The 23,396-nt window shown below is 48.7% G+C and overlaps 3 protein-coding genes across 20 annotated transcripts in view; 1 reads left to right on the top strand and 2 right to left on the bottom strand.

Moving 5' to 3' along the window:
- The window catches only part of PGBD2 (piggyBac transposable element derived 2), a 111,637-nt gene extending 102,074 nt beyond the window's left edge, over positions 1–9,563 (top strand). Inside the window, exon 10 of the transcript XR_008665646.1 lies at positions 8,728–9,563. The gene's annotated coding sequence lies outside the window, so the exon portion shown is untranslated. The remainder of the gene's footprint in view (positions 1–8,727) is intronic.
- A 6,010-nt stretch (positions 9,564–15,573) lies between these two features.
- MRPS24 (mitochondrial ribosomal protein S24) lies at positions 15,574–17,951 on the bottom strand. The gene is made up of 4 exons (XM_055335420.1): positions 17,716–17,951; positions 17,569–17,637; positions 17,195–17,306; positions 15,574–16,006 (listed from the first exon to the last, which is right to left on the bottom strand). The coding sequence occupies exons 1-4, from the start codon at positions 17,752–17,754 to the stop codon at positions 15,723–15,725; spliced, it is 504 nt and encodes a 167-aa protein (XP_055191395.1). The 5' UTR covers positions 17,755–17,951; the 3' UTR covers positions 15,574–15,722.
- A 1,367-nt stretch (positions 17,952–19,318) lies between these two features.
- The window catches only part of URGCP (upregulator of cell proliferation), a 53,244-nt gene continuing 49,166 nt past the window's right edge, over positions 19,319–23,396 (bottom strand). For all 18 annotated transcript variants that reach the window (XM_055335404.1, XM_055335410.1, XM_055335408.1 and 15 more), the window contains one exon: positions 19,319–22,493. In XM_055335404.1, coding sequence (XP_055191379.1) covers positions 19,900–22,493 — 2,594 coding nt within the window. In that variant the 3' untranslated portion in view covers positions 19,319–19,899. The remainder of the gene's footprint in view (positions 22,494–23,396) is intronic.

Raw genomic sequence — 23,396 nt, 5'->3', positions numbered from 1 at the left:
ACCATGGATTATCCAAATATCTCCTTTCATCATCTTTTGTTTGGAGTTATATCTGGAGTTTTATGTATTTGAAAAATCCAGGATGAATCCTCAGTTGTAGAAGAAAAATAGACTGTGCTCTATATGTGAAAATGCTCCGAGAAGGTTGGTTTGCTCTGACAAAATTCATAGAAGAGCAGTATAACCAGAACAATTCTCAGGTCTCAGGCTGCAGGACTTGAGAGGGGTCGTCACTGGGGAAAGGCAATGTTGATGCGCTGTGCGGTGCTCAGAGGAGATAGCATGTGTGAGGGGGCTGGCAACAGGGCCTTTCTGAAAGAACACAGTGGTCATCAATTTCAGGTAAGGGCTCATACATGCCCTTATATGCGCTGCTTCATCTTTCTGACCATTTCATCCTCATAACAACTCTATGAGATATGTCATGTTATCCCCATTTTACAGATAAGAATATAGGGCCTTGGAGAATTGAAGTAAATGACCCAAGGTCACCAAGTGAATGACAGGAACAGATGTCTTCTCGGGGCTATGCTCCACCATGGTCCACACTCAATATCTACCCCATATGTCTGTTGACTTACTGGAATCTCAGAGGTCTTAACATCTCACATGTGTAAATGATTGGCTGATACGACCCCTCATCGTCTGCCAACCTCACAGATAAATCTAGATATTGTGTGTGTGTGTGTGTGTGTGTCTTTATTTATTTATTTATATATATGTTTCAAATTTCAGCTTTGCTGGTAGTACCTTACTGGGAACCTCTTGGAATACTAAATGGCTTGAATTATTTGTATGAGAAAGGGTCTTCCTACTATAGTAGAAGGATTCCAAAATGAAAAAAGAAAGACATGAAAGATCACCAAATATGTCTAATTTACAGATTCGGTCCCTATACTGTGATCTTCTCTTTGTCCCTGTTCTTTGCTTACAATAATCATCACTGCATTTTGACTGCACTTCAAGTAGGCTGCTTCTTCAGCCTCTGACTTCTCTGATTACTGGCTCTTGATCATTTGCTTCTTAAAATTTATTTATTCATGAGATAGAGAGGCAGACAGAGGGAGAAGCAGGCTTCTCACAGCCTGATGCAGGACTTGATCCCCAAACCCGGGATATTGCCCTGAGCCGAAGGCAGACGACCTACCACTGAGCTACCCAAGCATCCCTTGATCTCTTGCTTTTAAAAACTTTTGTTCTATTAATAAACTTCATTAATGGATCACTTTTTAGATATTCTAGTGTTCAGGACAACTGTACCCTTTAATTTCTGAAATAAAATCTATTTTGGCAGAGTGTATTTTTATAGATATGCTGTTAGAATTGTTACTTTATGATTTTTTTTTTTTTTTGAGAGGCTGGTTTTCAGTTTTGAATGATTCTTGGCACTGTTTTGGTCCTGGGTTATTCTAACCTTATAAGATAAATTGGGAAAATTCCTTTTTTCCTGATACTTTGGAAAAATGGAAATGTCATAGATAATACCTGCACTCTGAATGTTTGCTGGAGTTCTTTTGGTAAATCATACTAACTCGGGGACTTTCCAGAACGTAGACATTTTTACATGCTTCTTACTCTCTCAATTCCACCTCCCACCCCTGGCACTACTCGGTCTATGTACATTTTTCTCTTCTTTAGCCACTTTTGGTAATTTGTATTTTTTATATAGTCATCTATTTCATCTAGATTCTCCAGTATATGGTAAAATTTTATATAGTGCTCTCACAAATTTCAAATATCTTTTTTTTACTATACTAATAGTCCTTTTCTTATTCAAGTTGCCATCATTTCTCTTTGACTGCAGTGCTTCCTGACTAGTCTCCCATATCCACTTTAACCACCCTCTATGTGTGTCTTTTATCATTTCCTGCTATACCTATCAATGGGCCAAAAGAGCTATAAGACCTTAAATGACAAGTGACATTCACCAGAGAAGGCTATTTAAGTAGTGAAACATGTATAGTGTCTTCTTAGTCGGTCTGTTCCTAATCTCAGCTGTGAGCTAAGGGACAGTCATGTGCCATTCTTAAGTATGCAGGGTTGTCACCGTATGTACTGTCTCTGTCTCTCCTCCATACCTGTATGTTTACACACACCTGTCCTTCACAGTTCCCTGCTCTACCCAGCCTAGCTACATTTATCCTATACACTCTGTCTACATAGCTCACCTCTGTTACTGGGGAAGGTAATTCCTGTGTATGTTATCCTGGATTCCCAGCATTATAGGAACAGCTGCAGCACCTGATGACCAAATGGGGATCTATTAATGCTATAGGTGCAACTATGTAGCCACCTTACACTAAACAAATCACTAAAGAAATTCCAATTCAGTTCTGCTCAGCCTCACCCTGAAGGGAGGTAGAAAAGTATACCAAGTTAATGTGCATTAGTCTTTACCCCTTTCAAATCTACCCCAAAATCTGCTAAGCATATACATCTGGAATTTCAAATCTCACCCTGCCCCCCTTCACACATGGACATTTCTTCCTTTCCCTCTTAACCTCATTCATCATACATTTTCTGTTTATAGCTCTGGGACACCTTGACTCTGACACACAAATCAGCTTTTTCCTGAGCTCTAACTAGAACTGTGTTTCTCATCTACTCTTGGGCAGTATCCATCCTTATCGACTGAAGTTAGGAGTTGAATTATCACCAAAATAAAGAAAAAGAAAGGAGAAAGAAGAGATTTTTGTTATTACAGCACAAATTATTTTTTTAATCCACAATAGAGGATTTATATTCATCAAAAATATGTGCTGCTTTTAGCAAATAAGGTTATGTATGAAGTCATCAGTTCTGTAAAAGGCGCAGAAGAAAACAACTAGTTCAAAGAGAGCATTTTTCCCTCCTTTTTGGTATGCAATGTCACATACTTGAACAATTCGTATCAAATCAATTCAATGGTAGAATGTGGTGTAATACATGAGCATGACTTGTAGTCAGGAGACTTTGGGTCTACTCCCACGATTTATTAGAGTAGCTGTGTGACCTTGGGATAAATTGCTTAAAACTATAATCTGAGTCATTTGTCTGTAAGTTTAATATGTTATTTATGTGACCTTTAAAATTCTGGACTTTCTGTGGAGAGTGAAACTTCCCTTAAGCCAGAGTCTTTAAAGGGGGGCTAGACTGCTCCCAGATCAATCTCCTCCCGGCCCTACATCTATGAAGAAACAAATTCAAATCCCGAGTTGAAGCCTTCAGATTCGTTAAAATTAAATACATTCAAATATAATAAGAAATTAACATGAATGCTAATGAATGAAAGTCAGGGGAAGACAAGAACAACACATTGAGGTTCTTGGGAATTTATAGATATTGAAATTATCAAATAGTATAATTATGGGTCAAGTGTTTTAAGAAATTAAAGATTCTACAAAAAAAAGAAATTAAAGATGGAATAATAAGTGAAAAAGGGTCAAAATGCAAATCTAATGAAAATACCAGGCACATTTGAAAAAAAAACATTTATAAATAACATAATTATTAAAACTAATAGCTTAGTGGATGAGTTAAACAGCGGAATATAAGCAGCTGAAGAGAGAGTTAAGTCTGAAAGAAATAGGCTATACCACATAGAGACAAGGCAATAAATACAGAAGAGACATTAAACTATATGGAGGGCATAAGGAATAATATATATAATTTGAGTTCCAGAAGGGGGAGATAGAAAAAAGGCAATATTTGAACATAGAAAGGCCAAGGTCAAAAAAAAAGGCCAAGGTCTTCCCCAGACTGACAAAAGGACATGAATCCACAGATAGAGAAAACAAGAGTCCAAATAGATAAGTAAAAGGAAAGTCACACCCAGATGTATGATAGTAAAACCGAAGAATAGCAAAGACAAAGAGCAGATCTTAAAAGTAGGCAGAGGGAAAAAAGGTAAATAATTTACAAAGGAGGGCAAGTAGGTATCAGTTTCTCAGTAGCAACAATGGAAACCAGAACACAGTGGAATATCTTCAGCGTTCTGAAGAGAAAATGATGGTCAACCTAGATTCATGGATTTAACAAAACTATTTTTCAAAGACAAAGGCAGTAAAGACACTTCAGATGAAGATAGATTGCATTTGCAACCAAGAAATCTTATTAAAGGTATTTTTAAAGAATGTTCTTTTTGACGCTTGGGTGACACAGTTAATTATCTGACTCTTGGTTTTGACTGAGATCATGATCTCAGGGTCTGGAGATCAGCAACATGCTCAGCATGGGGTCTGCTTAAGGCTCTCTTTTCATATCCTTCTGCCCTTCTCCCCTGCTCTCTCTCAAATAATAAATCTTTAAAAAAAAAAAAAAAGAATGTACCTTAAAAAGAAAAATGGTTCTAGAAAGAAGTTCAGGATAATACCCTTGGAAGAAAACATAGGGGTAAGTTTCCATGATCGTGGATTTGGGGGTGGTTTCTTAGATACAGCACAAAGAGCACAAGCAACAAGCAAACAAACAAAAATACTGGACTTCAAAATTGAAGATTTTTGTGCTTCAAAGGACGTGATCAAATATTGCAAGGAACCTCCCCCCCCCAAAAAAAGGGAAAGAACCTACAAAATGGAAGCTATTATTTGTAAATCATGCAACTCTTGTGTCTAGTATTCAGAATTTAGAAATTATACAACTGAACAATGAAAGACAACCCAGTTAAAAAATGGAGACAAAGAATTGAATAGACATTTTCCAAAGAAGATACACAAATGGCCAACAAACAGAGGAAAAGATGTTCAACATCATTAGTCATTAGAGAAATGCAGATCAAAACTGCAGTGAGATGCCCACTTCGTGCTTAGTGGGATGGCTATAATTTTTTTAAATAGAAAATAACAAGTGTTGGGGAAAAGGTAGATAAATTAGAACCCTTGCACATTGCTTGCGAGAATTTTAAATGGTGCAGCTGCTATGGAAAAAATGGTGGTGGTTCCTTCAAAAGTTAAACATAGCATTACCATATGAAACAGCAAATTCACTTCTAGTTATATCCCCCCCCCAATTGAAAACAAGTATTCAAACAGATACTTGTACACAAATGTTCATAGTGATACTATTCACAATAACCACATTATGCTGAGTGAAAGAAGCCAGGCACAGAAGGTCACATATTGTATGATTCCATTCGAAATATCCAGAATAGGCAGATCCAAAGAGACAGAAGATTACTGGTTGCCATTGGCTGGGGAGAGGAAGGAATGCAAAGTGACTGCTTAATTGGCATGGAGTTTCCTTTTGGGATAATAAAAATGTTCTGGAACCAGATAGAAGTGATGGTTGCACAACATCATATATGTACTGTCACCCAATTATATGCATTTAAATGGCTAACATTGTGAATTTTAGGTTATGAATTTTGCCACAAAACAAAAAAGTTCAAGGGAGCCTTGTGGCTCAGCCATTTAAGCATCCAGCTCTGGATTTCAGATCAGGTCATGATCTCAGAGTTGTGGGATCAAGCCCGGCATCAGGCTCCACATGGGGCATGGAGCATACTTAAGATTCTCTCTCTCTTCCTCTCCCTCTGCCCCTGCCCCCTATGCTGCCCACATTCATAAACACACACTCTCTCCCCCTTCTCTAAGAAAGAAAAAAAAATTTTTTTTCACAGATGCATAGAAATTAGCAGACATGTAGGTAAATCCAGACATTGTACAATATAAGTGATAATGATAATGTCTCATTTGTGTGGTTCTAAAAATGAGCATTAAAGTAGTAGACAACAAGAAACATGTGAGTTGAGAAAAAAGTAATCAGAGCATTAAAGTCCTCACAAGACCCTGTGAGAGTCATTCACTCTCAAGTGTTTTTGACCGTGATTGACAGTAATGAATGTTTTATAGTCACCCAGTGTACACACATATGTATCTGACTGAAACAAAAATTTCACAAAATAGTCCTTCCCTAACTATATATGTTGTACACTATTTTCTAATCTAGTTAATTTCATTTTAAAAGATGCTAATTGTGTCCCATTAAGTTGACTCCATCAACCACTAATGGATTGTAACATGCTACTTTAAAACACAACAAAACAAACTGGTATCAAGAGTATGATGGCACCCAAGTAACGATGTGGGCGAGAAAAAAAATAGAGAAAAAAGTCTTGAGTTGTTCATTATCTACTCTGATACTGGGTCGGGAAGCATAGGCAAGCGGTGAATTGGCAGTATTTTCCACAATCTTGAAGATGTCATCATGTTCCAATATGGTAATCTCCATGGGGCAAAAGTATATTTCTACTAATGCACTGGAAACATTTTGAACAATTCTGAATTTGTATAACATTGTGTAAATTGTCAAGATAAAGTTCTCTGGAGTATTCAATATCGATGCAGCTAATAGAATTCTTTTTAAGATTTTATTTATTCATTCATGAGAGACAGAGAGAGAGAGAGAGAGGCAGAGACACAAGCAGAGGGAGAAGCAGGCTCCATGCAGGGATCCCAACCTGGGACTCGATCCCAGGTCTCCAGGATCACGCCCTGGGCTGAAGGTGGTGCTAAACCGCTGAGCCACCCGGGCTGCCCAAGAATTTCATATTCATCTCGAATTCATATATGTAAGCAGAATGGTCCATCTCAATTTGAAAAAAATCAGAAGAGCTGAACTATGGTCTTACTCTTATTATCCTCTTGTTATTTTGGATAAGTGACTTCATTTGCCCTGGTTTCCATTCCCTCATCTGCAAAATTAAAGGGAACTTTAAGTTTTTCCTAAAAGGAAGTCTGTGATTCACTCTAACAAGTCTATACAAAACCTTGAGTGCTCTCTCTCTCTCTCACACACACACACACACACACACACACACACACACACACCACTCTATTACATTAAGATGAAGGAAATTTGGGGCGGCCCCGCGTGGCTCAGCGGTTTAGCACCACCTTCGGCCCAGGGCCTGATCCTGGAGACACGGGAAAGAGTCCCACGTCCGTCTCCCTGCATGGAGCCTGCTTCTCCCTCTGCCTGTGTCTCTGTCTCTCTCTCTCATGAATAAACAAATAAAATCTTTAAAAAAAAGATGAAGGAATTTTAACATCGACCCTTATGAAACATTCACAACACTGACATTATTTTAAAGTAGGAAGTGACTTTCATCACTGATGATTTATTGGGCATACTATATATTTTCAGACATGATTTTTTATTTATAAGACATTGATGACTTTTAAAATTAGATTTTGATTTGGTGTGGTGTATTTTAGTTACTGCAACTTCAGAAGCTTTACCAGGTTAAGAAAGGGGATTATGCTGGTCTGAGCCTGTACCAGCAAATATGTCCATATTCCATGGTAGCTAAATGGCTCCTGTTTAAATTCTTGTTCCAACTGCTGCAAAGTACCTTAAGGAACAATGTTTGGTAAGGTATGTTTACACAAGAGATACAAATGTCTGTTTTTCCACCATAGCTTTTTGTTCACGTTAGCTTATCGTTGAAACCGTCCATGTTCTCAAGTGAGATGTGACTAAGAGATTTGGTATCTTTAGTCCACCGCTGTCTTGAAGATTTTGTACTAGATGAAAGAGTAGAAAAGACACTCTCCACTTCAGCCATCCTGCACTATTTTCAGGTGCCTAAAAGCCTTTTGATGATCTTGCTTACTGGGTTTTTAACGTTGTATGAGTGCCTGTGTGTGTGTAGAAAATTTCAAGCGTAAACAGAATAGTGTAATGAGCCCCACTTACTCATCACTCAACTTCAAGTATGAATATCCTACCATTTTTTTTTAATAAATTAATTTTTTATTGGTGTTCAATTTACCAACATACAGAGTAACACCCAGTGCTCATCCCGTCAAGTGCCCCCCTCAGTGCCCGTCACCCATTCACCCCCACCCCCCGCCCTCCTCCCCTTCCACCACCCCTAGTTCGTTTCCCAGAGTTAGGAGTCTTTATGTTCTGTCTCCCTTTCTGATATTTCCCACACATTTCTTCTCCCTTTCCTTCTATTCCCTTTCACTATTTATATTCCCCAAATGAATGAGACCATATAATGTTTGTCCGTCTCCGATGGACTTACTTCACTCAGCATAATACCCTCCAGGTCAAAGCAAATGGTGGGTTTTCGTCCTTTCTAATGGCTGAGGAATTTTCCATTGTATGTAGTATTTTAAAAAAAAAGATTTTACTTATTTATTCATGAGAGAGAGAGGGAGAGGGTGAGACAGACATAGGCAGAGGGAGAAGCAGGCTTGCTCTGGGGTGCCTGTTATGGAACATGATCCCAGGACCCCAGAATCATACCCTGAACCAAAGGCAGACACTCTACCACTGAGCCACCCAGGTGCCCTGCTTGTGGTGTTTTAAAAGGAATCACATTGAATGCGTAGATTGCCTCAGGTATCCTAGACATTATCACAATATTTGTTCTTCCAGTCCCTGAGATTGGAGTGTGTTTCCATTTCTTTTTATCTTACTCAGTTAATTTCCTAAGTGTTCTGTTGTTTTCACAGTAGAGATTTTTTACCTCTTCGGTTAGGTGTATTCCTAGATTTTGTTGCAATTGTAAATGGGAATGATTCTTGATTTCACTTCCTTGTGCTTCGTTGTTAGAGTATAGAAATGCAACAGACTTCTGTGTATTGATTTTATATCCTGGGACATTGATGAGTTCTTGTATCAGCCTAGCGATTTTTGGCTGGAGTCTTTTGCATTTTCTACATACAATTTCATATCATCTGCAAAGAGTGAGAGTTTGACTTCTTCCTTGCTGTTTTGGATGCCTTCTATTTCTTTTAGTTGTCTGATTGCTGAGGCTACAACTTCTAGTCCTATGTTCAATAGTAATTGTGAGAGTGGACATCCCCGTGTTCTTTCTGACCATTCGGAAAAGAAGATGATATTAGCTGTGGGTCTTTCGACATGGCCTTTCCGATGTTGAGGTATGTGCCATCCTCCCTCCTTTGTTGAGGGTTTTTAATCAAATAAGGCTGCTGTATTTATTTTGTGAAATGCTTTTCGTGCATCTCTGGAGAGGATCACATGCTTCCTATCCTTTTAATAATGAGCTATATCACATAGTTTGATTTGCAAATATTGAACTACCCCTGCAAAAACAGGGCCAATTTAATAGTTGAATTTTATCTGGGAAAATGTGCTTCCCTAACACAAGGGTAAAGGAGAACTCTAAAGAATACAGAACTAGAGTCCTAGCTCCACCAGGCAAATCTGTCTGATAGAATTTCAGTCGGGAAGTAAGCTACATAAGGCAGGGAGCTCGTCACTGTTCTGGCAAAGTGGGCACACGTATCTGATTTTTGGAAGCATCCACGGTGGACAGACCGGTCCCTGACACAGCAGGTTTAAAGCTGGAGCGGCTGTGGCAGTGAGGTCTGGGTATGTGGCGCCCTCCCTGGCTGTGAGGGAAAGGCCAGGGGAATCCCTAAGGAGCAGCACCAGGCACACGGGGCTAGCTGCTGCACACTGTGCACTTGGCTGGTGATGCTGACACTCTGGGCAGAGTGGCCTGTCCCAGCACTTACTGGTCTCCATCATCATGTCTCCAGTGCTTACATTTTCTACACCCTATTCTTCTTTTATTTTTTAAAATCACATTTATCTTAGTTTTTCAGACCACCATTTATTTAGGTTTATGATTTTTCACAGCCTGCATCTTCTTCCTTTTAATGAAGTTCTGCTTTTATTTGTAATGTAGTTGCTTCTACTCTCTTCTGATCTACTTTCCATTCTACTTGCTATTCTGTTCTACTTGCTATTAAAAAAAGAAACCTCAATCATGGCCATGTTGTGCAAGTTAGTTGTCAATGGAATCTTATGAGTCCAAGAGTGTTTTGATTTTGATCGAGTATAACAAAAAGCAGGTTAATATTAATACACATTTTGCTACCTTCACTTTTCTTAGCTGTGTTTACTATGTTTGTCTTTTTTTTTTTTTTTTTTTTTTTTTTTTTATGATAGTCACAGAGAGAGAGAGAGAGGCAGAGACACAGGCAGAGGGAGAAGCAGGCTCCATGCACCGGGAGGCCGATGTGGGATTTGATCCTGGGTCTCCAGGATCGCGCCCTGGGCCAAAGGCAGGTGCCAAACCGCTGCGCCACCCAGGGATCCCTTAGCTGTTTTTAAAGTAACATTTCCCTTGGCACAAAATAGTCACCCTGCAATGAAGAAAATAAAGATAGAGATAAGCAAAAATAAATTAATAAACAAACAAATAAATAAATAAATCCCAAACACTGTACCAAACCTGTTAAATAACAAAACCTCAACAAAGTAAATTTTAAAAATCTAATTTGCTTTATTAACTGATTCATGAGTCAGGCAGGATCCCATCTAGCAAGTAGAGGGAAGCATCAAAGGGCTACAGAAAAGGAAGTGTTTTTAAACATGTAGAAGCAGTGGAAGAAAGGAAACGATTAGCCAAGAACCCATTGTTTTAGGCTAGGTTTCCCTTCTAAGAGGGATGAAGGGGTCTATTAGTCAGCTTCCTAGTGCTGACCAGGAAATCTCCATGTTGACTAGTTGAGGGCTACATTTCTGTGGGGCTGATGCAGTTAGGTGCAGCATTAAGTGCTGCTTTACTGACTTGAGGCCTTAACCTAAGTGACATCATTTTCAGGCTGTGATTTTCTTTTTAACAACGGTGACAAAAACGTTGAGGCACCTGGGGGGCTCAGGTGGTGAAGCACCTGTCTTCGGCCCAGGTCACGATCCCTGGGCTCTGTGATCCCTGGGTCCTGGATGGAGCCCTGCAACAGGATCCCTGCTCAGTGGGGAAGCCTGCTTCTCCCTCTCCCACTCCCCCACCTGGTGCTCTCTCTGTCTCTTTCTGTGTCAAATAAAATCTTTAAAAAGTAAATAAATAAATTCATCTACATAAAATCTGAAAACAATGAACAGTGACAAAAATAAACAAACACCTTGTGGAGAATTGCCAGGGTAGAGAAGCAAAATGCAAAACCTTTGCTACTTGGCTCTCTTGAACGCTTGACCTAGTTTGTTCCCAGGAGTATTTGTGTTTAGAGGCCAAGTCATCTTCTTCAGTGAAGTCCGCTGTCCCATGTATCTTATAAAGCAGTGATTCTCAAGGTATGACAGTAAGGGTGGGTTGGGGTGGAGGGGGATTTTGCTCCCCCGGTGTTAAAAAGAAAACCATAGACCCCGAATGATATCAATTCCATTGAGTCCCTAAATTGTGGATTAGTATTAATCTAATTCCAATTTAGGGGCACCTGGCTAGCTGAGTAAAGTGTGGAACTCTTGATCTTATGGTTGTGGGTTCCAGCCCCACATTGGTGTGGAGTTTACTTAAGAAAATAAAATGCGTAAGAAAAAGAAATTGTAAGCAAAAATATTAAACAAATAATTGCAGTTTCGAATTTCTCCAGAAAAGTAGTCTTTACCAGTAGTCAGGATTTGGGTGGTTGTTGTTAGTGCCAGTCTTCCCCTTGGGCCCTTTCCATCCCCCAAAGGCGAGGGAGTCACGAGCAGATAAGACCCCTTGCCTCTCCCCACAAGGCAAAGTGGTCTTTCCCGGAACAATCCTTTCCATTTGCTGGCGAGTTGCTTGCCCCACCGTCCTGCTATCCACACCTTCCAAGTTGTAGCATTCCTCGGAGCATTCTTCTGTTTGCTAGATGGGATGTGACCTGATTTGTGAATTATTTAATAAAGTCAGTTAGCTCTTTAGCAATAATCGCGCCTCGGATAAACCTCATTGGCTACGTACGATCCTGCCACTGCGCCAAGGTCAGTTGGATCTTGAAAGCTCAGTTGAACGTTCTGTTGAACGCCGTGGGTACGGGGGTGCGTCTCCAGACGAAACACAGAGCTCCCAGTCACATATGAATGTTAAGCTGGCCCTGTGCTTTGCCTGAACATCAAATATAACAGGTCAGCGTGTATTTTATCTGGAGGGTGTCCCCCTCCTGCGCAGGTCAGGCCCCCACGACCACGACCCAGGCCAGGCGGCCAGGCCCTGCGGGTTCCCAGCCGGCGTTGCCTGAGGGGGAGCTCGGGGCGGGCAGGGGCCGCGGGGCCTGCCCGGGTGCTGGGTCCGCAGCTGTGGGCGCAGCTCCCCGCGCCGCGGTTCTCGCCTCTTTCCCAGGTGCCCGGGGGCCTGCGACGACTGTCCCTGTGCTGGGAAGGCGAAGGCCGCCTCTTGCCCGAGCTCCCGCCCTGGGGCGCGGAGAGGCTTCGCGCCTCGGGGAGCAGGAGCCGCGGGCGTCCGCGCTCCTCGGGGCTGAGCCGCGGTGCAGTGCCGCGGCCCCCGGCGTGCCCACTGCGGGCGGAGGCCCTCTCGGGTCCCTCTAGGCTCCGCGGAGGCCGGGCCTCTCGGTGGTCGCTGGGGCCGGGGCGGGCCGGGGCGGGGCCGCAGAAGGAGCCCAGGCGCGGAGAGCCCATTGGTGCCGGACGTTGCGTGGCCGCGACGCTTCAGGCCCGGGCTTCCGGGCGCTCGGGCTCCTCGCAGCCGGCCCCGCAGACCTCGGCCCGGCGCGCAGGTACGTGTGGGCCCCGAGCGGGGACAGGCCGGTTTGGCTGTGCGAGAGGCCGGGCCTGGCGTTGCGTTTTCTCAACGGTGCTCCAGGCGTTGGGCCTCGCTGTGGCGCGGAGGCTGCGCGGGAGGGACTGGGACGGGGACGGTGGGCTTCTGGGGCCGCGGGGAGGCGGGCGGAGACCTTTGGGCCGCCACGGTGCTGGGCTGCGGGATGCCAGGGGAGGAGTGGTCGGACCTGTACCCGGAGCGGGGGCTGCGGTGAGGCCGGCTGCAGGGCAGGTCGCGTCCACGTGGGCTCAGGGCGGGTGCGGCCCCGTCCGCACGGGCTCACGGAGGGTGCGGGCCCCATTAACGCGGGCTCGGGGCGGGTGCGGGTCCCGTCCACGCGGGCTCAGGGAGCGGTGGGTCCGGGGCGGGCAGGGTGCAGTGCACCTCTGGGGCCTCTGGCTGCTTCTGTGATTGTGGACTATCTGTTTTTCTCTGCCTTCTATCACTTTGATGTTGTGATGCGGGGCGGGGTCTCACCAAGGCTCCTCCCCCCCAGCCATTGTACAAATGGCTCGACCTTGATGCATTTACATTTATCAAACGTCTTATTTAAAAGAAATATTTTTGAAATAACGTAAGGATGACAAAAGTTCAGAAACTGGTACAAAGTATTGTCACGTTCTGTGCACTTAGACTCCCCAGGTGTAATTAACATCTAATGGAACAGAACAGGAAAACCAGAGCCCTAACATCTACACGGTTCATTCAGACTGGCCTGCTGGTCTCACCCACTTCCTTTCCGTGGTATAGGATCCAAGTTAGGATTTAGTTGCATTTACTTGTCTTGTCTCATTGGAACCTTTTACGTTTGATTTATTTATTCATTTATTCATTTATTTTTAAAAGATTTTTTAAATTTATTAATGAGAGACAGAGAGAGAGAGAGGCAGAGGTTGAGAAGCAGGCCCCACGCAGGGAGCCCGATGGGGGAACTCGATCCCGGTCTCCAAGATCATGACCTGATCTGAAGGCCGCCCTAAACTGCTGAGCCACCCATGCGTCCCAACCTTTAACATTTTACTTTTTTTTAAGATTTATTTATTTATTTATTTATTTACTTATTTATTTATTTATTTATGAATGATAGACATAGAGAGAGAGAGAGGCAGAGACTTAGGCAGAGGAATAAGCAGGCTCTACGCCGGGAGCCCAACGCAGGACTCTCTCTTGGGACTCCAGGATCCTGCCCTTTGCCAAAGGCAGGCACTAAACTGCTGAGCCACCCATGGATCCCCCAACCTCTTACATTTTAAACAGTGAAGGTCCTCTTACGCCCCACCACCCTTCAGAGTGGCCTTGGAAGCAGCAGGTCTCAGATGAGAGGTTCTTTTCCTCCTCTGTGCCCGCCCCATAGAGAACGTCCAGCAGGGCCTGTGAGCAGCTTTGGCACTTGTCACCGTCTGCCTTGACCCATCTAGTCAGGGCCTTTCAGCCTGTGTGGACTCTCCTCCTGCTTCTCAGGCCTACCTGCTTCTGTCCTGGTATCTCTGAAGATACCGGCCTTGGCCGTCTTCTCTTTCAGTGGGAGCATTTCCCCTGGGTGATCTCTTGTGGCTCCAAGGATTCTTGTGGGTTGAGCCTAACCTACATCCTCAGAGAACTCCGTCTGCAGTTGCAGCCCAGGTCACTTCTCTGTTCCCGACTTACAGAGCCTGTGGCCTGCATGATACCTTGAAGGGTTATCTCAAAACAATTCTCAGTATGAGCATATCTCAGCCTGAACTCACTCACATCTGGTCTCCTCTAGTGCCCCCAGATCTGTGAATGCGACCACGGTACCCTTGCCACTCAGCCCATCCTGGGGTAGGCCTCCCTGACCAGCTCTACCCCTGCCCCCCAGTCAATCCAGACTTGGTTTCCTTTTTGAATCCTCCCTGGGCTGGCCCACTTTTCTCCCTGGGAACCACCATCCTGCCTTTTGTCCCCCTGTGCTTGCTCTATGCCCTCACTCAGTTGTCCACACCAGAGTCAGACTAAGCTAATTATTGTTTTGTTTTTATTTAAAGATTTTTATTTATTTATTCATGAGAGTGACAGAGTGAGAGAGGCAGAGACCTACGTAGAGGGAGAAGCAGGCTCCATGCAGGAAGTCTTATGGGGGACTCGATCCCAGATCCCAGGATCAGGCCCTGGGCCAAAGGCAGATGCTCAACTGCTGAAGTCATTAGGCCATCTCTGGGCCCAGAGAGAGGAGGCCACCAGCTGCTTCTGAGACTAGGGACACAAGTTCTGTCACCAGCCAGGGCCATGACCTCCACCAGTGGATTTTCAATGTAGATCCTGAAACTCCTACAACCTCCTACACTCATCCCCAGGCCTTACAGATCCAAAACCTGAAAAGGGTGGGGGACAGGAATCTGTATTTTAACTTCTCTAGCCAGATGGATTGTGAAACATCCAGGTTGACAAGTCTCATACAGAACAAACACATCTGATTCTCATTAGTTCCCAATAGTTATGTTCTATGTAGTCCCCACAAACGATGGATTAGGGAATTGAACCATCGCTCCCAGGAGAAACACCGGGTTAGGACAGTGTGGTCAACACCTCAATATATAATCTTGTTTCCTGTGTTTCTGCTTAAAGATCCTTCGTGTAATACACATGATGGATTAACGCTGAACTCTGCCAACAGCATTATACCTGGCCTCTGAAGGAAGCTTACCTACCTTGCCTATTTTCTCTGTGTGTACCTCACACCCTTCCCGAGCTTCCCTGCTCCTTCCAAAGCAAGGAGTAACCATTTAGGTATTTCTGGAGAAAAAGAGAACATCTGGAAAAAAACTGTTTATAGTAGTTCTGTCTGTAGAAGAATTACAAGAAACTTTTATGGTTGACTGGACACAGTCCATATTGTTTCAAATTTTAAAAAATTAACATTACTTTATAATCACCAAAAATGGATTTTTCCACTTTGAGAGAAAACCAGGTAAAGTTCCTGATAAAGTGACTAGCACAAGATACTCATCGCATTATAGCTATTATCCAAACCTAGAATACCTGGCAACGTTTGGGGGAGCCTCGGAGCATCCTTGAAGAAACCCTATTCTAGTTCTCTAAGGAGGAGACAAACCAAGAGGCAATAAAACACGGAAGGTCTATTTATTCAACAGCAGCTTTAAAAAGAAATCCTCTATACGCTGAGGAGATACATTTCCCCATTTCTACTTCACTCCTTTCCCAGACATTTCTGTACTTCCCAGGCTAGAGCTGATGCAAAAAGGTGATTGTCTTAGATGTACTTATACACGACCTTGGAGGGCACAGTTTGGAGGTGCAGACGGACAGGACATTTGTAAAAGTGGGACAGCAGAGTCTCACTGTAGCCCACCAGGAAGTAGAACTTGTGTGCAGGTAGCTGCCTCAGGACCAGAGCACAGATTTGCAACTGATTAGCCCGGCGCTTTAGGATCAGCTGGTCGGCCAGACACCCTGGGAAGGTGCCCAGCATGAACTTCCGAAGGAAAACATCCTCCACTGTTCGTTCTGCAGCATGTTCCTCACCATCCAGGTTACCTGAAAGGAGCAGGGCACCTCGAAGAGTCAGTGAAAACTCCAGCACTAACATCCAAGAGCACTGGGCACTCAATTCCACCCCCCACCCTGACTTCCTCTCTTTTCTTCAACAAGTGGAATAAAATGAACATCACTTTAAAGTTCAAAGTACGTTTATTTCATTACATTCCCAAACAAATCCTGTGAAGTAGGTATTATTGGTTATCCTCGTTTTACAAAATGGAAGACTGACGCCTTAGCAGGGCACAACATTCAGAGGATCCTTTCCTGTCTAGCCCTTTCCCACTCTTTCTGGACCACTTATAGAAGCCCTGGCCATCTCTGGGCCCAGAGAGAGGAGGCCACCAGCTGCTTCTGAGACTAGGGACACAAGTTCTGTCACCAGCCAGGGCCATGACCTCCACCAGTGGATTTTCAGTGTAGATCCTGAAACTCCTACAACCTCCTACACTCATCCCCAGGCCTTACAGATCCAAAACCTGAAAAGGGTGGGGGACAGGAATCTGTATTTTAACTTCTCTAGCCAGATGGATTGTGAAACATCCAGGTTGACAAGTCTCATACAGAACAAACACATCTGATTCTCATTAGTTCCCAATAGTTATGTTCTATGTAGTCCCCACAAACGATGGATTAGGGAATTGAACCATCGCTCCCAGGAGAAACACCGGGTTAGGACAGTGTGGTCAACACCTCAATATATAATCTTGTTTCCTGTGTGTTCTGCTTAAAGACCCTTCGTGTAATACACATGATGGATTAACGCTGAACTCTGCCAACAGCGTTATACCTGGCCTCTGAAGGAAGCTTACCTACCTTGCCTATTTTCTGTGTGTACCTCACACCCTTCCCGAGCTTCACATTTCAGCATTAGGGCTACTTTAAGGCAGCGGAATCACCCACCAAAAACACAGAACTGTGAACACGGGGCACTAATCCATCGGGAAAATTACACTTGTTGGCAGCATGAGTGGGAACAAGAAGGCAGAGCCCTGGCGGGGAAGGTGTGTGCAGGGCGGTGCTCGGGCCCGTCCACGGGGACTCGCAAGTATGAAATCCGAGAATAAAACCTCTGAATACGGAGGAGTGGAATCAAGCCTCTCCCAGGTGTTTATCTCCCGTTTGTGGAGAGGCCGCGACTCGCTGAGAAGGGTTTTTCTGCCCGCCAGGCAGGGGCCCCTCCCTCACCTGTGTGCAGTGACAGCCAGCCCTTGCGGTGGGCGATGAAGTGCGGTGCGTGCGCCTCCTCATAGGTCACCGGCTTGTCCCCCTTGCCCACTCGGACTCGGGCCGCCCGGTTCTAGGAGCCAGAGGGCCGTGACTCTGCGGGTCCGCGACCCAAGCTACGTTCCCCTCACCGTGCCCCCCGCCCCACTGCCCCGGGCGCCCAGACCCCAGGACTCCGATCCTTGATCTTCGTCCTGGCTTTGCGGTCCCCAGGCCCCCAACCCGTGGGTCCCCGGCCCCGCCCCTCGATCCCCAGCCTCCCCGCCCCCGCGCCCCACCCTCCCCGGCGCCTCCGTCCGTCCCCAGGTCCCCCGCTCCCCTCCCCCCGCGCTCACCTTGGCGCAGACCGCGGACAGGTGCAGGGCGCGCCAGGAGCACCGCAGCACTCGGCTCCAGGACAACATCTGTGAGAGAAGGGGGAGGTGAGACGGAGACTCGGGCCCCCACCAGGCCCCCGGGGCCCGCCAGCGTCACCTACTCACCCGGGGCCCGAGCGCCCCGCAGCACATGGGCGCCGCCATCTTGGGTTCCGCGTCGCGCGCCCACGTACCGCGGCGCCGCAGGGGAGACGAGGCGGCCCCAGGGTAAAGGTCAACCCCGGGAAGCCGCGGAGGAGACCAAATCGGAACCGGCGCGGGCCGGTAAGTCGCTCGGCCGCGGAGGGGGCCGGGGAGTGGGGGAGCGCGCTGGCGGTGGCGGTGGCGGTGGCGGCGGCGGCGGGGTGGACCCCTCCGTCAGGACTGGAGGGCGTGTGGGCGGGGTCTGAGGGTGGGGCCTGTCGGCTGGGGCGGGGCCTTCCTTGGGGGCGGGGCCTTCCTTGGGGGCGGGGCCAGCCTGTGGGGCCGGGGCGCGGCCGGGGGAGTCCGGGCGGGGACTGCCTGCCGGGGCGGAGCCGGCGGCTGCGCAGTTGGAGACTTGCTGCGAGCGGCCGGGCGGTGCCGGGAGCTGGACTTCCCGCTGCCCCCGCTGCCCAGCAACGCCTAGCGGTGCACTTCTCCACCTGCCAGGTGGTTCAGGTCTGGAACGGGGCGGTGCAGAGGTCAGGTCTCGCCGCTCGGGAGCTCGGGAGCTCGCAGCGGCAGGGACCCTGGTCATCCTGGGTCATCCCGGAGGGCGGCCCCATGGCTCTGCAGGCAGGAAGACGGGAGAATCTTTGCTATTTCCTGGTGAACCAACCTCTTAACATTTGTGTTAATAACCCGGAAGACATGAGTTTCCGGTGCCAGAGTGTTAGAGATCCTGTCTGCATTTCAGAAGGGAAAAGGTTTCCCTAAATTAATCAGCAAGAGGTCAGGCTTTCCGGGTCCCAGCACGGCTTTCAGCCCTCACCTGTGCATCCCGCTGCCCGGACGCAGGTACAATCCTCAGACATCAGGGGAGTGGCAGGTGTGACGTTGGGGGGCTTGCAGCTCAAGAAAGGGTTCTAGTCCAGAGGGCTGCCTCACCAAGGCACACAGAGGAGCTCCTGGTCACTGGGCGGGGGGGCAGGGAGGGGAGGATGGCATGGGCATTTCCCCCAAAATGACAACCTACAGAGGGAAGGAGACCCCAAGGCCTGAGCTGCAGGCTCTCAGAGCTCACAGAGCTGGGGTTGGGCTCCAGGGATCGTAGGGTTCCCCCCTCAACTGGCCTCCACAGTGGGGGAGCTGGTGCGTGGCCCATGGCCATGGAGGCTGTCAGGAGGGAGCCCGCCCCACAGGCGTGAAATGCAAAGAAGGGCAGGCCAGGGGCCGGCTGGGGTGGGGTATGGGGATGAGCCACAGCCCGCTCGTCAGTACCCCCCACCCTCTGAACTGTGTGGGCAAGGGCTTCACTGCTCTAGGCCCCCTTCTCACCTAGAGGATGGGATGGCCATGGCCACGCCCTGGCATTACCACGAAGACACTGAGTCCCACTCCCAGCAACAGCCTGCAGGACAGGGCTCTGCTTGAAGCCACAGCAGAGCAGGGCATTTGTGGGACACTTCTCCCGAGAATCTGCCGCTCCTGACCACCCGTCACACACCCTCCCTCAGACACTGATCCTCTTGGAGGAAACAAGTAAATCAAGGTACCTGCCTTTACCATCACACATTCATGCATTGCATTCTTTTAACAAACATTTATTAAGTGCCTACAGTGTGCCAGGCCCCGTGCCAGGCCCTGAGGGACAGAGTTGGGTAACACACAGCCCTGCCCTCAAGGAGCTCACAGTCGGGGGCAGGGCAAATGCCGGAGCAGGGCAGAAGGGAGGTGCTGTGCTGAGCATGGCAGGCGTGTAAACAGACAGCTGTGGGTGACAGAGCAAGCAGGGACTCTCGGCGGAGCAGCGAGGGGGCGTCCTGGGTCAGTGGGACCAGCAGGACAGAGTCGCCCCCCCTCCTCGGGATGGTGTCCTAGCCCTCCTCCTGGGTCCTGCTGTGCTCCAGGGGCGACTGAGAGGGATCTCGACACAGAAGGGATCACCATGTAATCCCCACACCGCACCCCAGGGCCACTCTGTTCCTGAGGGCATCTCTGACCTGGTCTGCGAGGTCACCTCCTTTCTCAACACCTGTGTAGGAAACCCCAGACCTCCTGGCTTATGCTCCTCTCTGCTCTCATGCAGGCTGGGTGCCAGCCTCACTCAGGCACTGGGCACAGCCACATGAGGCCACCGCTGCTGGAACAAGCCACCTGTCTGGTCACTCAGAGCCTTCTGACCAGCTCAATGAGCTGCTGGATGTTTTTGTTTTGGTTGGACAGGCCGTTCCTTATGTTTTCCAGGAGGCATCTCTTTAACTCGAAAATGGCCTCACTGTACCCTAAGCTCACCGCGGCCATGGGAGGTACCCCATGCCACAGGCCTGGGATGTGCCAAACGTGCTGCTTCTCGGGGTCACAGAAGGCCAGGTCGGCCAGCGTCCGGATGCCACCGCCCTGTTTCTCCATTTGCGCCGCAGCTCTGCTCGCGTCCCCGGGCAGATCTGGGAGCTGCCTCCTGTCTCGTGGCCTGGGGCCAGGCGCACACACATCATGAAGATTCTGGTACACAAACTGATAGTTGGGCATGTGCCCCGTTTTTTCCAGCCTCAGAAACGCGTGCAGAATGGCCGGGGGTACGTCCCTGGTCTCAGCTAAGCTGACCACGGTGACGTTGCTCAGCCCCATGAGCAGAGTGGCCAGGGAGGCCTCCAGCTCAAACCTCTCCCCGGCCGTGGCCAGTGCCCCGCCGATCAGGCCCCCTGAGTCTATCACCAAGATGTGGTCACAGCCCAGGTCCGGGCTGAAGCTCTCGGCCACCGTGACCAGCTGCATGAAGGCCCCTCGGGGACCGCAGCCCTGCCCCGTGGCAAAGCGCAGCCCAAACATGGTGTTGAGAAGCGTGGACTTGCCCGTGCCTGGCACACCCAGCACCGACAGGACCACCAGTCGTGACCTCCGCTCCAGGCGGATGTGCAGCTCCTTGAGGAGCCCTGTGACCCAGCGCAGGGGAGTGCTCAGCGTGCTCCCATCGATCAGCTCCAAGGGAAGCCCCAGCAGCAGCAGCTCCAAGGCCAAGCCTGGGAAGTGGGCAAAGCGCCGCTGGCCCGCCGGCAGCCTCCCTGCCTCCACGAGGCAGCTCTCGGCCTCGTAAAACTGTGCCATCTCCCGCAGGAAGTCCTCCACCCCCAGGGGCTCGGGCCATAGCAGCTCGCTCAGGTCCACGACCCCACAGTGTTTTGCTCTCAGGGTCACAATGGTCTCTGGAGGCTGTCTTGGCCTTGGCGGGGCCACCCGGGCCAGCCCCCACTCCATCCACCTCAGGAAGTACTGCTTCTCACCCAGGGAGGGGCCACTGATGCCAGCAACAAACTCCTGCACGCCCCAGGTGGGCTCGTGGCCGTTCTGCTGCGCTCGGAGCTCCAGCAGCCGGTGCCTGAGCTCGGCCCTGCCCTTGTCCGGGGGGTCCCCAGCCCACTGGGCCTGGCACAGCTCCTTCTCCACCTGGGCCGCCTTCCTCCACGGCTCCCCCTGCAGCCTCAGCTCATCCCTTCGGTAGGCATCAGAGTCTTTGATTTTCCTGGTGATGCGCTCCATCCGGTCCTTAGCCCGCTGACACTCCTCACAGTCCTCATCCACCCTAAGCCCCAGCCTGCGGGCTGCGTGGGCCATTTCCTCCACAGACAGCCTGCGGCAGGGGGACCGGGCCACGTGCGCCACAATGGAGCGGACCCGGCGCACGAAGCCCACACTGTCCGTGCTGCTCACCTTCACCAGGACGTGCGAGTGGTCCATCTTCAGCACCGGGATGAGCCTGTTGAGAAATCGCAGGTTCGTGTTCCGCTTCCCACGGTACGGGCTCAGGATGAAGTAGTATTTCGTGGCTGAGCCCTTCATGGAGGAGAGTAGCTTGTACTCCTTCTTGCTGATGTTGTCGGTCAAGATGAACACGGCCGAGGACACTTCCGTCAAGAGCTTAAACTGCAGCCAGTGAGACCCGATGTCGCCCCGCAGGTTCAGAAAGGCCATGGGCTCAGGGAAGACGTCCAGGTCCTCCCTGCCACTGGGAAGGAACCAGGACACTTCCACCAGCCCGTCTGCAATCTCCCGAGGGTTGGTGCCCACGTTCAGGTCGCGGTGCCAGAAGCAGTCCCGTGGCCTGTGGCCCGCGCTGAGCACAGCATTGAGCAGCTGGGACTTGGAGTTGCTGCTGACCTCCATGCGCACGAAGGCGAAGGCGGGTGCCCGCGACAGGACGGCGCTGTCTTCTCTGAGGCTGCCCACCCCCCGTGGGGGCTGTGCCCACCACGTCCGCACGACACCCCTCAAGGCCCACAGCAGAAACGTGTGGTAGTGGTTCTCCGAGTCGGGCAAAACAAGGGGGAGCGCAAACTGGCACAGAGACATTTTTTGCACGATCTCTTGCTGCAGGAAACTATCTGAGGACAGCAGAAGGGCACAGAGAAGGTCCAAGGGGTTCACAGGAGTGTCGGGCGTCGGCAACTCAGAGAAGGAATAGATGTCTGCGGAGATGTCATCAGCTGCATCCCAGTAGATAATCTCCTCCTCCATCTGGCTCTCCTTCTCCGCGGGCCTGGCATCCGGGGGCACGTCCAGCACCATGGTGGTATTCCTGGCTTCAGCGTTGAGGGCCTGCAGCTTCCTGAGGAAATTCCAGGGCAAGTCCTTGGGAGCCTGAGGTGCCCAGTTCTTCATGCTCTCACTGCTGATTTGCAGAGAGTCTGGGAGGCTGAGCTTCTGGGCCTGATAGGTCTCCAGCCCCAAAAGCGACAGCATTTCCTGCAGCCTGCTCCTCTCCACTGTGGGGAGAGAGGAAGACATCAGTGCTCACCCATGTGTCAGAGGCCCAGGGTCAGAGGTGGAGTGGGAGATGACCTCCTTCAGAAAGCAGGCTGTGGGGACCCCGGGGCCTGCCTGAGACCAATAGAGGCAAATGCAGCCAGACACGCAGAACGTTGACAAAGGAGAGAGGACCCCCCAGGGGCTACGTGTAAGGATTAGGAGATGGCGTGAAAAGGTCTACACATCTGGTTTCTCCCAGGTACGCTGGGCCAGATGTAGCTGCATGGAGTATGCAGCCTCTCCCTGTGACCCCGTGGCCTGTCCCCACGTGCCGGGCCCAGCAGTGGGTTCCCTCACACCGTCACTGGGAATTTCCCACAGGAGGACACCATCGCTGAGTCACTCGGATTTTCTAGGTAATGTTCCCTTCCTTTGACAAATAAGTTGGGACAATTTTTAAAGGGAACAGGAAGTTCTTCCTGGATACGGAGTCACAGAAACCATAGCTACGCAACCATTTGCAAACGTGAGGCCAATGGTGGTTTTCAGTGTTACCATGGTGACATAATTGGTAGAGATGATCAGAAGTCTGCACTTACTTGTTCAGACCGTCAAGTCTCACCCAACACAATATGAATTCTCATGAGCACTAAGCTTTGCCCCTACCCCTGTTCTTGGCCGTGGCATCTCACCAATTGTCATACTGCATAGAAGTAGTACACTTTCAGTGTTAAGTGAACAAAACTTGAAAATGCAAATCCCACTGAGCTCCAGGATTTTCTCCATTATGAAGCTGTGTCTGTGTTCCCATCAACAAGAGAGGAGGCGCAGCCCTCCTGTTTCCTGAGGACTCAGCCCTGGGGCACAGGTGTCCCCTTGCAGCGTGTACTAGACTCAGGGCTGCAGAAACAAAAAGGCTG

This window comes from Nyctereutes procyonoides, unplaced genomic scaffold (genome assembly GCF_905146905.1).
Source record: "Nyctereutes procyonoides isolate TBG_1078 unplaced genomic scaffold, NYPRO_anot_genome, whole genome shotgun sequence".
NCBI lineage: Eukaryota > Metazoa > Chordata > Mammalia > Carnivora > Canidae > Nyctereutes > Nyctereutes procyonoides.
This window is presented reverse-complemented; position numbering and strand designations above follow the sequence as displayed.